This window comes from Copadichromis virginalis, linkage group LG3, assembly GCF_057382275.1.
Source record: "Copadichromis virginalis isolate Kocher_CV1m ecotype Utaka linkage group LG3, C_Virginalis_male_GT1.1, whole genome shotgun sequence".
Lineage (NCBI taxonomy): Eukaryota > Metazoa > Chordata > Actinopteri > Cichliformes > Cichlidae > Copadichromis > Copadichromis virginalis.
The window spans coordinates 6430756-6446716 of NC_140620.1; the positions used below are offsets into that span (position 1 = coordinate 6430756).

The following is a 15961-nucleotide window of genomic DNA, read 5'->3' on the forward strand; positions in this document are numbered from 1 at the left end:
CCATACTCTGCGACCCGCCAGGGAAAGGGGGCCCAGGCCCATCCGGACCGGGGCCCAGTGCAGCAGCGCCGCCCGTCCCCACAGAGCCCGGGACAGTCCACCCAACCCCACCACAGAGAAAACTGCACCCACCCCACCATCCACTCATCTTCCAGACTACATAAGACGATAGACGCCCAGGCTGAGATCTTCCACCACCTCTCCTGTATCTCCCCCTCCTGCAGAGAGTTCCTGAAGAGAAGAAAGCTCCTGCAAGATGTGACAATCTCCCCCACCAGTTGAAGAGCCCCCCCGGTGGCTCGACGCACCAGCGGCACCCTGAGCCAGGGCTGGGCCCCCATACACCCACCCGCCCACAACCCCAGCAACACACCAACCAGGACCCAAGCCCCCGAGGCCTGCCAGGGTTCAGCCCAGAGCCGGAGCGCCCCCAGAACCTCACGCCCATCCCGGACCCACCCAGGTGCAGCCAGGCTTCCAGGTCAGTAACCCACGTCCGTCAGCACAGACCCTCCCCTAGCCCCGCTGCACGCAGCCACGAGGAAACAGTCACCTGAGAGCCAACAGAGCCCCTAATTGGCCATGACCGCTACCCCGGGTTGAGCCCCCCAAGGAAGATGCCTCCAGGGAACCCCCCGATGCCCTAAGCCTGTCCCTACCCCCACACCAATCACAACATTGAAGGCGGGACCAAACTATGATCCCCCACCTCCACTAGGTGATGGAGCTGATCAAAGGAGCCCAGAGCAATTGATCTGATGTGGTGGCAGAGGCTGTATCAAGACTAATGTAATCTAATAGATAATTTCTATATTGGTTAGAATTAAGATTGTTTTTATTTTTCCAGTTCATGAGGACAGTTTTCTTGGCTATGCATAGGGCAGTGAAAACCATATGGGCTATATTCTTTTCTGAAGTGACATTATCTAAGCTGCCCAACAAACACACCAAGGGGGAAGTTGGAATGTTACATTTCAGACACTTTGATAAGTCTTCACATATCTCACGCCAAAACTTCTGAACTGGTGGACAGAACCAAAGAGCGTGGATATAATTGTCCAGAGTATTGGTTTGGCAGTGTGAGCAGTTGTTGGTAGACGTAAAGCCCATCTTGAACACATGAGCGCTCCTAACGGCAGCTATCACAGCCACACAGGCAGACTGTGTCTCACTGTTGCATTCAGGGACATTTGTTTTCCTGTAAAAAGCTGAACTCTAATCTAAGAGGACTGTTACTGACAGGAAACAGCTGCATTATCTGCAGTCTGTGTGATCACAGCTGCTTCAATCACTTTATCAGAGAATTGATCATTGAATAAAACATGTTTGTGTCCGCAGAGGTCAGAGGTCACAGTCTGCAGGATCCAGCTGTCCGTCTGTGAGGAGTGATGGGTCCAAAGATAAACCTCCAGACTTCAGTGCTGAACCTGGACCAACGAGGTCAGAGACCTGTGATGACTCCTTTACATGTTTGTGTTTCCTGGATAAATATGACCAAAGATTCATTAAAAAGATAAAAATATTAGACTTTGTCCTGTAGCGCTGTGTGGGAGGCAGGATTGGACCCAAACACAACAGGATGAAGTCAAAGAGGCAGCTTTATTTCAGCTGTGAACATGCAAACAGCAGAAATAAGAAAACATAACTGTAGGTTTGCAGTGAATGAAGCCTCAGCTCGACGCTCCACTTTGTCCCTCTTTTCCTTCTCCAAACAGTCTCTGATGGAGTTTTAAAATATTTAATTACACACGTCCAAAGATGGGTTCAGGATACCTGAATCCACAGTTATTAAAGCTAAAATAGTTCACAGGGTTTGGACTTTGTTAGGTGACGAGAGAACATCAAAGTGTTTTTTATCTTTAAACAGTATTTTTATCACTTCAGTTGCTCTCACAGCCCTGTTTGTTATTTTACCAGATGTTTCACTCAGTGCTCCCACCAAACACCTTGGAGGACACATTAGTGTGATTTAGATTTCATTGCTGTAAACACCAGTCACACAAGCTAACCCATGGAGGCAGCAGCAGGCTTTGTGTTTGGTAAAGTCTGTTGGCTTAAACTAAGAGAGTTTAGTTTGTTAGCACAAAGAGCTGTCAGCTAAAGCCCCGAATGCACTTTGAATACAGACGAACTGAGAAAAACACTTTAAATACAGCAAACAGTCAAACTGACAACATGTTTTTCTGCTGATCATCCACAGCAGTACATTTAGCATTCATGCTAGCAGCAGGCTATGACTGTCCACTGAGCACCAACACAGGTAGGAGTGAGCAGTGATGAAGCAGGACTGTGGGCAAGTTTGAGCTACAATCAGAATCAGAATCAGAATCAGAATACTTTATTGATCCCTGGGGGAAATTATTATAATCCTATTGGCTTCTCAGTTTCTCCAAAGAAAAGGGGAAAAATTCTTGGTGTTGTGAAGATGTGAGTTGGTCTTGTTATCGTGGGGCTGGAAGGATGCTGGCAGTGAGAGGCTTTTCATACAGTGTTCAGTAACAGAATGAGAAGAAAGCCACTGCACATGAAACAAGGTGCTCGTAGTGTTTACTGTGTTTGTGCCACAATGTCAGATCAGTTGTAGATTCACATGCAGACTTGTCCAGTGAAACCAATGCAAGTACTGCAGTACAGAGCAAAGACTAAGCAAGCCAGGAGAGCTCTCCAACTTTCTGAAAGTATCAGGATATTTGAGTGATAAGAAAAAGTGGATCATGCAACAATGTCCCTCAGCACACAAAACAATCAAAGCAGGATAAATATGATGTTTTAGATCAAACACTTACAGGGACCTGAAGAGAGAGAACCAACAAAATGTCATGGCTAACAGAGGAACTCAAGCACAGACTGAGTTCTGACAAACAAAAAGGTGACAGTTTATTTACCAAAGGGGTGAACCACAGTGCTCTATATATGTACAGTGAGTTGGGGAGGGGGTCCAGGGCTCCAGGGAAAAGAGGGAAGGGAGTCCACTCTCACTCCTCTTCAGTCACTCTTGTCCTGCTCTGCACTCACACAGTCACACACGGGAGTCACAGGTAAGCGTCTGTAACCAGGTCCAGGGAAATTTTTACTCAAAGTATACACAAAGTTAACCCAACTGTCAAATTTAGAGAGAGATTTCTTAGCAAGGAGCTGAGATCATGAACACAGGAGGGTCAATGTCCCAGCGACAAACTGCTCCATGCCGCAGCGTTAAATGGTTACCGGTAAGCCCAGGTGAATCAGCAACAGGTGGTGTAATCATCATAGCTGGGTGGACCAAGAGCGAGAGGCCATTACAAGCTCCACCCAGGCAGGCAAAACGCTAGCAGGAGAGAGCAAAACATAAAACCTGAAAAGCCATCATGAGCCAGCCAGAGAGACACAGAGTTTATACTAGAAAAGAAACCTGCTCATCTTCATCATGTTTGTTTCAATAGAGAAAATCAGAAGTCTCTGTGTGTCAGACCACGGCTCTACACGGACACTTCTAAGCTGCTTCAGAGTGAACTGACCCAGATAATCTGCACACAGCGGCTGTAAAACAGTGAAAGTCATAACTGTCTCTCTGATGGAAAGCTTTTACTGTGAAGTCAGGAAGTCTGCAGGAAGTGTTGAGTTTGTATTCATCACTCAGTGTTTAATGAGACAGGCAGACAGGAAGAGCAGCTCATTAGTGTTGATGAAACCAAAGGAACTGTGAGGAACTGCAGTTTGGTCACATCTGGATGTTTTTCACTGACAGTAAATGTTTTTAGTGATAAAGAAATGTGTTCACAGAGAGAGGAGGAGGAAGAGGAGTGGTGTTTGTGAGGAGGAGCAGCTGTCCTGCTGTGCTTTGTGTCAGGACGTCCTGAAGGATCCAGTCTCTACCAGCTGTGGACACTGCAGACAGTGCATCTCCTCATACTGGGACCAGTCTGCTTCATCAGGAGACTCCTCCTGTCCCCAGTGTGGAGAAAGATCCAGAAGCAGAGCTGGACTGCAGACAGCCAGTCAGAGCAGCTGTTTACAAAGTAAGACTGAACATCTGTCTGCTGATGGATTCATTTCTGAAAACTGGACTTCTTGTGTTGTTCAGACATTGAAGAGTTTTCTTTCTCTTTAGTCTCATTGTTTTTCTTTCTTTCAGCAGATGTTGGTCTGCAGGAGGTTTTAGATGAACATAAGATCAGTCTGAGGAGGAGATGTGAACGTGTGACTGAAGGAAGTGATGAAACAGGAAGTAGAACCCTCCTCAACACCATCTACACTGAGCTCTACATCACAGAGGGACAGAGTGAAGAGGTTCATACCCAACATGAGGTGAGGCAGCTGGAGACAGCTTCCAAGATGGACGCCCTCCATGACGCTCCAATCAGGTGCCAGGACATCTTTAAAGCCTTACCTGACCAACAGAGACCCATCAGAGTGGTTCTGACCAACGGCGTGGCTGGTGCTGGAAAAACCTTCTCAGTGCAGAAGTTCACTCTGGACTGGGCAGAAGGCTTGGAGAACCAACATGTCAGTGTGGTGGTTCTGCTTTCATTCAGGGAGCTGAACCTGATCAGAGATGAGCAGTACAGTCTTCTGGAGCTGCTCCATGTTTTCCATCCAACATTACAGAAGGTCACAGCAGAGAAGCTGGCTGTCTCTCAGCTTTTGTTCATCTTTGACGGCCTGGATGAAAGCAGACTTTCATTGGATTTCACCAACAGGAAGCTGCTGTCTGATGTCACACAGAAGTCATCAGTCAGCCAGCTGCTGACAAACCTCATCCAGGGGAATCTGCTTCCCTCAGCTCTCGTCTGGATAACTTTCCGACCTGCAGCAGCCAATCAGATCCCTCCTACATGTGTTGACAGGCTAACAGAAGTACGAGGCTTCACTGACGCCCAGAAGGAGGAGTACTTCAGGAGGAGATTCAGTGATGAAGAGCTGTCCAGCAGAATCATCTCCCACATGAAGACAACCAGGAGCCTCCACATCATGTGCAGTATCCCAGTCTTCTGCTGGACCACTGCTACAGTTCTGGAGCACATGTTGACTACAGAGCAGAGAGGAGAGCTGCCCAAGACCCTGACTGACATGTACTCACACTTCCTGCTGGTTCAGACAAAGAGGAAGAAGAACAAGCACCATGAGGGACATGAGACAAGTCCACAGGAGCTGATGGAAGCTGACAGAGAAGTTCTTCTGAAACTGGGGAGGCTGGCATTTGAACATCTGGAGAAAGGAAACATCATGTTCTACCAAGAAGACCTGGAGCAGTGTGGTCTGGATGTGACAGAGGCCTCGGTGTACTCAGGAGTTTGTACAGAGATCTTCAAAAGAGAGTGTGTGATCTTCCAGAAACCAGTCTACTGCTTTGTTCATCTGAGCATTCAGGAGTTTCTGGCTGCAGTCTACATGTTCCACTGTTTCACCAGCAGGAAGACAAAGGTGCTGAAGAACTTCCTTAAACCAAAATCTTTAATCAAGGTGATTTCCAGTGTTTTTGATAACAAAGATCTCCAAACACTTGATGTATTTCTGAGGAGAGCCATGGAGAAATCCCTCCACAGTAAAAATGGCCACCTGGACCTGTTTGTTCGCTTCCTTCATGGCCTCTGTCTGGAGTCCAACCAGAGCCTCTTAGTAGGTCTGCTGGGTCAGACAGAGATCAGTCCAGGAACCATCCAGAGAGTCATCAACAACCTGAAGAAGATGAACAGTGATGAAATCTCTCCTGACAGAAGCATCAACATCTTCCACTGTCTGATGGAGATGAACCACCTCTCATTATTTCAGGAGATCCAAGATTTCCTGAAGTCAAAGAAGAAACTCTCTGAGATCCAGTGCTCAGCTCTGGCCTTCATGCTGCAGATGTCAGAGGAGGTTCTGGATGAGTTGGACCTGCAGAAGTACAACACATCAGAGCGGGGACGACAGAGACTGATTCCAGCTGTGAGGACCTGCAGAAAGGCTAGGTGAGTCCAGATGTGATCATTAACATCATTGATCAGTGTAGGTTAGTAGTTTAATGTTGAAAATAAAATCAGATTGTAACCACAAAGTGTTTGTGTCCGTACGCTGCAACCTTCCACACCATTCCTTTATTGTACAGACTCAGCAGCAGCTCCATGGATCCCAAATCCAAGAGTGGAGAACAGATTTGAAGTGTGTCACATCCATGCAGTCACAGCTGTTTCCACCATGTTTCCACTGATATTAATCCTGTTCAATGACACGTTTCATATCAGTGAATATGTTCTTTAGGACGTCCACTGACATGTTTAAGTGTCCTGCTGGAAATCACTCAAATCATCCATGAAATACATGAAAAATCCTTTTAGTGTTTCTAACTTCACCCTCTGTCCTCTCTCTCTCTCCATCCTCCTCACTGCTTCTTTCACTGATAATCACACAAACATCAAATCAAATCAAATCAAATCAAATCACTTTTATTGTCACATCACATGTGCAGGCACACTGGCACAGCACATGCGAGTGAAATTCTTGTGTGCGAGTCCCACAAGCAACAGAGATGTGCAAACACAACAACACAAACGAGCAAAATACAAGAATGGCCAACCTGAAACTAATAAATATATGTACAATATATAATAGTGTATGCATTTCTGGATGTGTATACTAAATATTTTCCTACGTGTGTGTGTGTGTGTGTGTGTGTGTGTGTGTGTGTACACATTTTTACAATTAAATAGTAAAAAAAATAAAATAAAATAATAATAATAATAATAATAATAATAATAAAATATATAAAATATACAGAGTTGAATATGTGCAAAACAAGTGGCATTTATATACAGTGTGTAGTGCATAATGTTGAAGTTCCAGTAGTGAAGCTGAGGTGTCTATGACGTGTTCAGCAGTCTGATGGCCTGATGGAAAAAGCTGTCTCTCAGTCTGCTGGTTCGGGACCGGATGCTGCAGAACCTCCTTCCTGATGGAAGCAGTCTGAACAGTTTATGGCTGGGGTGACTGGAGTCCTTGATGATCCTCCCCGCTTTCCTCAGGCAGCTCTTCCTGTAGATGTCTTGGAGGGAGGGAAGCTCACCTCCAATTATCCGTTCAGAGCACCGCACTACTCGCTGGAGAGCTTTGCAGTTGTAGGCGGTGCTGTTGCCATACCAGGTGGTGATGCATCCAGTGAGGATGCTCTCAATGGCACAGTGATAGAAGGTCCTGAGGATGCGGGGGCTCATGCCGAATCTTTTCAGTCTCCTGAGAAAGAAGAGGCGCTGCTGTGCCTTCTTCACTGTTTTGTTTGTGTGTACTGACCACGTAAGATCCTCAGCCAGGTGTACACCAAGGAACCGGAAGCTGCTCACTCTCTCCACAGCAGCGCCGTTGATGGTGATGGGGGTGTGTACTTCTCTGCACCTCCGGAAGTCCACTATCAACTCCTTTGTCTTTGCGACGTTGAGGGTGAGATGGTTGTCTTGACACCAGTGGGTCAGGGCGCTGACCTCCTCCCTGTAAGCCGTCTCATCACCGTTGGTGATAAGACCCACCACTGTAGTGTCGTCCGCAAACTTCACAATGATGTTGGAGCTGTTAGTGGCTGTGCAGTCGTAGGTGTAGAGTGAGTACAGGAGAGGGCTCAGTACACACCCCTGTGGAGCACCAGTGTTCAGTGTGATGGGGGATGAGGTGATGCTGCCCAGTCTGACCACCTGGCGTCTGTCAGACAGGAAGCTAAGGATCCAGCTGCAGAGGGAGCTGCTCAGTCCTAGATCCTGCAGTTTCCTGTCCAGCTTCGAGGGAACGATGGTATTGAATGCTGAGCTGTAATCTACAAACAGCATCCTCACATACGTGTCTCTCTTCTCCAGGTGTGACAGGGCAGTGTGTAGTGTCAGGGCTATGGCATCATCAGTGGACCTGTTGTGGCGGTATGCAAACTGTAGAGGGTCCAGTGAGTCGGGTAGTGCAGAGCAGATGAAGTCCCTGACCAGCTTCTCGAAGCATTTGCTTACGATGGGGGTCAGGGCTACAGGTCGCCAGTCGTTCAATGAGGAGATGGTGGAGGATTTGGGTACAGGGACGATGGTGGCCATTTTGAAGCAGGCTGGGACTACAGACAGAGAGAGGGAAAGGTTGAAGATGTGCGTGAACACTCCAGCCAGCTGAGCCGCGCATGACCTGAGGACGCGGCCGGGAATCCCGTCCGGACCAGTAGCTTTGCGTGCGTTCACCTTCCTGAAGCACTTCCGCACATCCTCCTCAGACACAGTGTGCGCACTGACGTCATCCGCGGTGCGCACACTGTCCGGTCTCATGGTGTTCACTGTGTCGAATCTAGCGTAGAATACGTTTAGATCCTCACACAGAGAGGCCGTGGTCTGCGGTGTGCTGGTTTTCCCTCTAAAGTCTGTGATCGTGTTTAGTCCCTGCCATATACTCCGAGGGTTGTCAAACTGTTGTTCCACCCTGTCCCTGTACTCACGTTTGGCTGCTTTGATCGTCTTCCGGAGTTGGTAATGTGCGTGTTTGTAGTCCAATGTGTTCGCGGAGGCAAAGGCGGTGTTCCGTGCCGCGCGAACATCTCCGTTAATCCAGGGTTTTTGATTTGGGAAGGATTTGACTGTTCTGGATGGGACGACATCTTCCACGCATTTCCTGATAAATCCACAGACTGAGTCTGTGTATTCATCAATGTCTCTGGCGGCCACGTGAAACATTTCCCAGTCCGCGTGATCAAAACAGTCCCGCAGCGCAGACTCCGATTGGTCCGTCCAACAGTGCACCGCCCTCCGGGTTGGAGCTTCCTGTTTCAGCTTCTGCCTGTAGGCGGGCAGGAGCAGGATGGAGCAGTGATCTGATTGGCCGAATGGGGCGCGGGGGAGGGCTTTGTACGCATCCCGGAAAGAGGTGTAACAGTGGTCGAGTTGCCGGTTTCCACGTGTGTTGAAAAGGATATGTTGATGGAGTTTTGGTGAGACTTTCTTCAGGTTTCCCTTATTAAAGTCTCCGGCTGTGATAAACGCTGCCTCTGGGTGTGCGGTTTCCTCGCTGCTGATCGCGCTGTACAGTTCCCTGAGTGCACGGTCAGTGTCGGCTTGTGGGGGAATGTAAACAGCCGTAATAATCACTGCTGTAAATTCCCTCGGTAGCCAGAATGGCCGGCACTTAATCATCAGGTACTCCAGGTCCGGTGAGCAGAAGGATTTGACCGGGTGCACGTTCGCATAATCACACCAGCTGTTGTTGATCATGAAACACCACCGCCTCTGCTTTTCCCAGTAAGATCCTGTGACCTGTCCGCGCGGTGCACAGAGAACCCCAGCAGTTGTATTGCGGAGTCCGGTACTTTGTCCGATAGCCAGGTTTCTGTGAGGCAGATCACGCAGCAGTCCCGCATCTCTCGCTGGAATGAGATCCGTGCCCGAAGCTCGCACAGCTTGTTCTCCAGAGACTGCATATTAGCCAGTAATAAACTGGGTAACGGTGGTCTGTAAGTGCGCCGTCTCAGTCGAACCAGAACGCCAGATCTTCTCCCTCTGCGTCGGCGTTTGCGGCCTCCAGGGCCAGAGAACAAAGGCGTCTCAGGTGAGATGAATGGGGGGTCTGCAAACGGAGCGTCCGTGTTGCAAAACTTGAACTCCGGAAAGTTATAAGAAAGACCGTCTTTTATGTCCAGTAAGGTTTGTCGGTCGTACACAAGGAGACAAGTGCTGCTCGTGAAAAAATAAAGGAAAAGTAAAATTAAACACAAACATCGTATTCAGCTACAAAATAACACAATAACATCATCTGATGGTCATTATTATAAGAGCAGGATCCATATTTGGATCCAAGCAGAGTAACACACTGCTTGGTTATGTGCAGTCATCATCAGTGACTGTGGGTCAAACAGAAGCTCTCTGATTGGTTGCTGACATTGGTCACCTGTCCACTCTCACCTGTTTGTGTTTGCTCTCTCTTTGCTGTCTCCATCCTCTCTCTCCTTTCTCTCCCTCTCTGTCTTTGTACCGTCAATCAGGTCCAATGGAAACAGTGACATTTACAAACCAATCAAAGACAAACTGATCCATGTCAGGTTATAACAATATTCAAAGTGAATACAGGCTGCTGCTGGACACAGACAGGTAACATCATTTTGACTTGCTGTCACCTGGATCTGGACTCATAAACACTGAAGCCCTGAACAGGAATACAAATCATTTTCTGCCAACTAGCGACACACCAGCAGATAATGGCTCAGAAAGCTCAAATGAGCCAATCATTTCTGTGTTTAGTTCCCCTGAAATCAGATCTGATATCAGCAGCTCTGAGTTCATTCATCATTATTGTCCAGTGATGAGATTTCTGCTCCGTTTGGTAACAGTCAGCAGGTTTTTCCTGCGTGTGGACGTGAACAGCCGTACCTGACAGCAGGTAGCAAACAGAGATCATCTTTCCAGCTGGAACTCTTCACTGAGCTGAACTCATTCAAAATGTTCTGGAGTCAAAACAGGAAACAGTCCAAATGTGTGTCTTCACTCTGACTCTGGATCAGATCTCAGTGACAGACTGTGGACATTATGGAAGCCTAAATGTGACACCATCTTCCTCCTTCATCTGCAGATTAAAGCCAAACAAAGATTCTCATTAAAAGTCTGCAGGTCTGAGAGAGACTCAATCGTTGTGTCATGTCAAACACAGTAAGAGGAGCTGAAGCACAGATGTGAAGAGCAGATTCATCAGATTATGACCTCACTCTGTTTTGTCTTCATATATATTCAGTCTGTGTTTATAATGCAGATTTTCTGCTTTTATAATAACACATTTTATTTTTTCTATCATCACAGACTGACTCAGTGTGGACTCTCAGAGTCTCACTGTGAAGTTGTGGCCTCAGCTCTGAAGTCCAACCCCTCCCATCTGACAGAGCTGGACATGAGTGACAACTACAACCTCCAGGATTCAGCAGTGAAGCTTCTGTGTGCTGGACTGGAGAGTCCAAACTGTCGACTGGAGACTCTGAGGTGAGTTCACTGACTACGGCTGTTGTTATTTTTCTGTATTTCAGGTATTTGATTGATGTTTGAAACTTTCTTTAGTTCCTAAATGTTCAGGGTGTGTCTGAAGACAAATGTGAAGAAGTTTGAGTGCTTTCAGAAATGTTGTCTTTCCAAACGACTGACCAACAGTTTTTCCTTTTTGCTCCAAACAGAAGTGACAGACTTGAGCAGGGTTCATTTAAAGGCTGACAGAAGTGGAGTGGTGACGGGGAGATGTTTGACAGGACAGTGTTTCAGCCTCCACAGGTTCATGTTGTGCTCCATCAGTCAGTGAAGATGAAGTCAGTGCTGATGAGGCTGTAGAGTGTGTGAGGGATGTGAATGAGGATGATGAAGATCTGATGATAGCAGATAAAAACAGGCTGCAGAGACTTTGAGCTTGTGTGGAAACAGAGAGAGAAAAGAAAGACATGAATGTCGAAGCTAATAAAGGTGAAGTTAGGAGCTGTGATGATGTTCATGTATCAGAAGCTGATATGGCTGCTACAGAGACGACCCACACAGCTGCTGTGGTGAGATGTGTGTTAAAGCAGAGGAAACCAGAGCAGCCTAACACAGGCCCAAACATGACAACAAAGCAGGACTCAGAGACTGTCCGTCTGTACATGAAGTATAATTCATGTGCAGTTGTTGAAGTTGTAGAATGAGAAATGGCATTTTGGGGTATTTCCTGCTTTCATTGTCCTTCTTGTGCTGATGAAAATGTTTATTGATGTCTGAATTCTTCTTCAAACACTAGATTCTGTCTGAGCAATGTGAAAACTTTTCTTATTTTTGTGTAACACAATTCAACGCACTGAAGCTTCGACTTGTTCCATTATTCAACAATGAAAACAGGAAACAGAGACAGCTGGCCTTCAAAGTAAAAGCTGCTCTTTTTGAAACATGTTGGTGGTAAAATGTAAGAAGAGCTGAAACACATAAATGATCTATGTGGCTAAATATTAAACCCAGGTGATTTTTGTGTGAGTGTTGCACAGCTGATGGCCGATGGCTGTGCCTGCTGGAGTGTTGTGAGTGTTGTGATCAGTGTTAGGTGTAATGCATTACTAAGTAATGCGTTACTGTAATTAAATTACTTTTCCACTGAAAAATTAGAGTAACTAATTACTTTTCATCTTTAGGTATTTTAATTACAGCTACTTACAATGTAATTGCGTTACACTGTAAAATAATTAAACTCGCTGAATATCATTATTTTATTTTAATAATTTATCTTCTAAACGTAGAGGTAAACTCTGCGCTTTAACATCGCTGTTGTCACGGTCCGGGGCAGCGGCCGTGTGAAGAGTGGAAAGGAGGAGTCAAATGCAGCACTTACTCAGATGTAAAGGTGATTTATTGACAATACCAAACATAAAGTGGAGATGGCAAAACAGAACTAAGGATGAACTAAACTGGGAGAAACTACACAAAGGAGTGGCAAACCTGAACATGAAGGGAGAACAGCAGGGAGAGCACGCAGGGGAATTCACCGGGTATGAACACAGACGACGCGACGAGGAACAGAGGCAAACACACACTATAAGTACACAGAGAGACACTGGGAAATCACACACAGGTGGGAGACACAGCTGGACCTGATTAACCTGACGAGACAGGGGAACACTAACACCAGGGACCAATAGAGGGAGCACAAACCCAGAACCCAGTATCTAAAATCCCAAAACAGCCCATGAATAATAAAGAGAATAATAACAATAAGGAACACAAACACAAAGTCACTGAGTCATGGCCGCAGGACCATGACAGCTGTAGTGCAGCTGCACGTCATTTCACGCCAGTTTGCTGCATAGTTGTAAAGTTCTAAAGCGGAAGATGTCGGACTCAGCTGAAGTGTGTGGCTGTTTTATGAAGTGGACATTTTCCCGTCTCTTCACTTTTCTGAAACCAGCAGACAAAAATATTACAGTGTGTTGTGCTGGGGAGAAAACACTATCGGCTGCTGTTAATAGAACGAGTAATCTACTGAAGCGCCTGACACGAGAGCATAGACGAAAACTTCTGAGTGATTCTTGTTCATTATCGATGGATAACACCGCGGCAACTCCTGCTAAGCAGGCAAAACGTGATTTTACTTCAGCAACACAGAAAGCGTCTGAAGGTGAGCTTAAAAAATGATTGCAGGCTACATTGTGGAATAGATGCTACCGCTGCGTACTGTAGATTCTCCGTCTTTAAAAAAAATATTTATTATTTAAAGAGTTTAGTTTCTATTGTTTGCACACTCAACGTTCCAAATACACACAGCCGCTCTATCACGTGACACATAATGCTCCGACGTGCTACGGTTATGAGCCGAGTTACGCCATGTCGCAAGTTTTGTGAGGTGCTTTTTTGATATTTAATGGATCAGATTACATTTTTTATTTCTCTCCGATATCCGATCCAGTAATTTACGTCAGTATCGGACCGATACCGATACGTAATATCGGATCGTCCATCTCTAGTACAGAACAGCTGAAATCATTATGGAGGCCTCATGGGAATATGGAAGCATCACAGTACAGCTTCAGTGAAGCTTTAAAGTCTCTGATATGAGATGAGAAATGAAGCAGCCAGAGCTTTTTCATGAGTGGAAATCCACTGTGACTGTGAGCTGCTGCTACAGCCTCCAGATTAGCCAGCAGCTCATCCTGCTCAACATTTTCTCACCAACTTTAATGGAAGTGTGATGTTTTCAGCTGGAGTGATGGTCAGGGTGGCCTCCCTCTCCTCTTCTTCTCCTCTTCCTCTTTCATTTGTAAAGCCACTTCTGCTGCTTTCATTCATTTGGAAGTCCTGTAGCTGAGTTTGGGAGAGACTAACAGCCTCGGCAGCAGAGGGGAGAAAGGCTGTAACACCACCACTTTACTCTGTTCTACCTGTCACATCATTTTATCAGGAAACAAATATGCTCATGTTTTTACTATGTTTGTCTTGAAGATGTAAGAAGATCACATGGTGCTTTTTATTATTGTGTTGGTTTGTTTCCTGTCTCTTGGATGGAGCCCAGCTGTGCGTGGCCCCTGGGCCTGTGGTCAGAGTGTGTGCTGGATAATCCGGCCCAGGATGAGGCCAAACTGACATGGGATGAAATGTCTGTCACATAATTGAGCTTAGTGTAGTTTCATTTCTGCACAATTTAAAAACAACCAAAACTTTGTTCTGTCTTTTCTATGTTATACTGTAGACTTTCTTTGATACTGTGTCCAAAAGGAGCAGCTTTTACTTTGAAGGGGAGCCATCTCTGTTTCCTCTTCAGGTTGGATGATGGAAGCAAATGAGTGTGTGATGTTCTTTCAGTGTTGCACTTTGTAGACGCTCCCTGAGCACTGGTCTCACAGCCAGCTGCACATAGAGACCAGTGTTGTTAGTCCAGGTCAGAAGATGACTTGTTGGAATGAAAATGAGCTTGTAGTTTGTCTGCTTTAATAATGTGACTGGAAAAAGGTGTTGGACTTCAAATATGTCCATTTCTTTCACACTTCACCTTTAAAAGTGAAGCCTTGTGGTTCCTGGAAGGAAAAACACGACTTTTTTTCAAGTCTTTGTCCTGTTTTTATGATAAATGTACGACTTTAATGTGAAACATTAAGAGTTTTTTCTCTTGTTGTGTTTGTTTGAAGCTGCTTCCTGTTGGCTTCAGCTGTTTGGAGTTTCCATTTTCTAAAATTCTACATTCTGAACCGTCTTCAGCTCTAAACAGATGATGAAACACTGAATGATTTCAAGCTCACACTTTGTCTAATAAACTTACATCTTTCATTCTTTATACAGATTGAGGCGCTGTGGTTTGTCAAAGATCAGCTGTGATTATCTGGCAGCAGCACTGAAGTCCAACCCCTCCCATCTGAGAGAGCTGGACCTGAGCTTCAACTACAACCTGCAGGATTCAGGAGTGAAGCATCTGTGTGGTTTCCTGGAGAGTCCAGGATGTGGACTTGAAACTCTGAGGTCAGTCAGCATGTTTTAGTTGTGCTGAGATGAATATGATGTGAAAGTTGTGCTGACACTAAACTGCAGACATCAGGCTGATATTATACTGATCCACACTGAGGATCTTCATGGTAAAGTCTGTTTTCTTCTTCTCTGGTTTAGTCCATTGACTGCAGCAGAACAATGTTCACATTTCAAACAGTGATACTCAACGTATGGCCCGCGGCCCACACGCGGCCTGCCCACCTTTCCTGATTCAGAGAGAGGGGACCCTGATTAGCTGTGTAGTGTTCTTCCTCACAGTTCTAAGTATCAGACACAACAATGAATAATCCACAGCTGACTGTCTTTAGCAGGTCAAAGGTCACGGCACACAGCAGACAGTGGGAAATATTATAATTCTGATCATTTATCAGCACATATCCATATGTATAAAAACAAAGCTGACACTGTGAGACTTGATCAGAGGTGTGATCATCACAGCAGAGGCCTTTGTGTCAAAGTCACTGAGGATCAAACAGAAACACATGAAGCAGATTTTCCTGTTCTGGCTTTTTATAGCAGATAACCTTCAAAATATTCTGCAGTCCATCAAAAACTGAAGCAAACCATGAATCAACATGTGAACATGAGCTGATGCTGCTGAAGGGAAGCAAAGTTACAGAGGTTTGATTACAGACACAGCTGAGAGTTTGTAATCTTTCATCATTTTAAAAGGTTTAAATTTCTTCAGTATTGAACAGCAGAAATGAGGCTTTGTTTTCGGAGGCCGACAGCAGTGAACACAACAGCAGACTGGTGCGTAATAAGCAGTGAATAATGCAGGAAACAGATTTTTGAAGGTAAACTGTTCTTGAAGTACACTGAGAGAGAGAGAGCTGTGCAGGAAGTAAACGTCAAAGTCAGAGAGAATTCATGACGATGTTCATCAAACGTAAAGCGTAGTTTGGATCTTCTTCTGCTGCTGGTTCAGTCAGTTTTGGTTGGAGACAGATTGTTATGGCCCGTCTAGGCCCGGCCAGACCACAACATAAAGGGTGATCCATCCGCGTCCAACCCCAAGCAGCACGTCA

General features: G+C 45.9%; 1 protein-coding gene across 3 annotated transcripts; it reads left to right on the forward strand.

Moving 5' to 3' along the window:
- The first annotated feature begins 4095 nt into the window (after positions 1-4095).
- On the forward strand, positions 4096-15578 carry LOC146712479 (protein NLRC3-like). 3 transcript variants are annotated; one of them, XM_085443033.1, is made up of 3 exons: positions 4096-5930; positions 10758-10934; positions 14730-15578. In XM_085443033.1, the coding sequence occupies exons 1-3, from the start codon at positions 4315-4317 to the stop codon at positions 14923-14925; spliced, it is 1989 nt and encodes a 662-aa protein (XP_085299159.1). In that variant the 5' UTR covers positions 4096-4314; the 3' UTR covers positions 14926-15578. The 3 variants fall into 3 exon arrangements, with proteins under 3 accessions (XP_085299159.1, XP_085299169.1, XP_085299177.1); XM_085443043.1 differs by lacking the exon at positions 14730-15578 and having other exon boundaries at positions 10758-10938; XM_085443051.1 differs by lacking the exons at positions 10758-10934; positions 14730-15578 and adding an exon at positions 9950-10324.
- Positions 15579-15961: the final 383 nt, after the last annotated feature.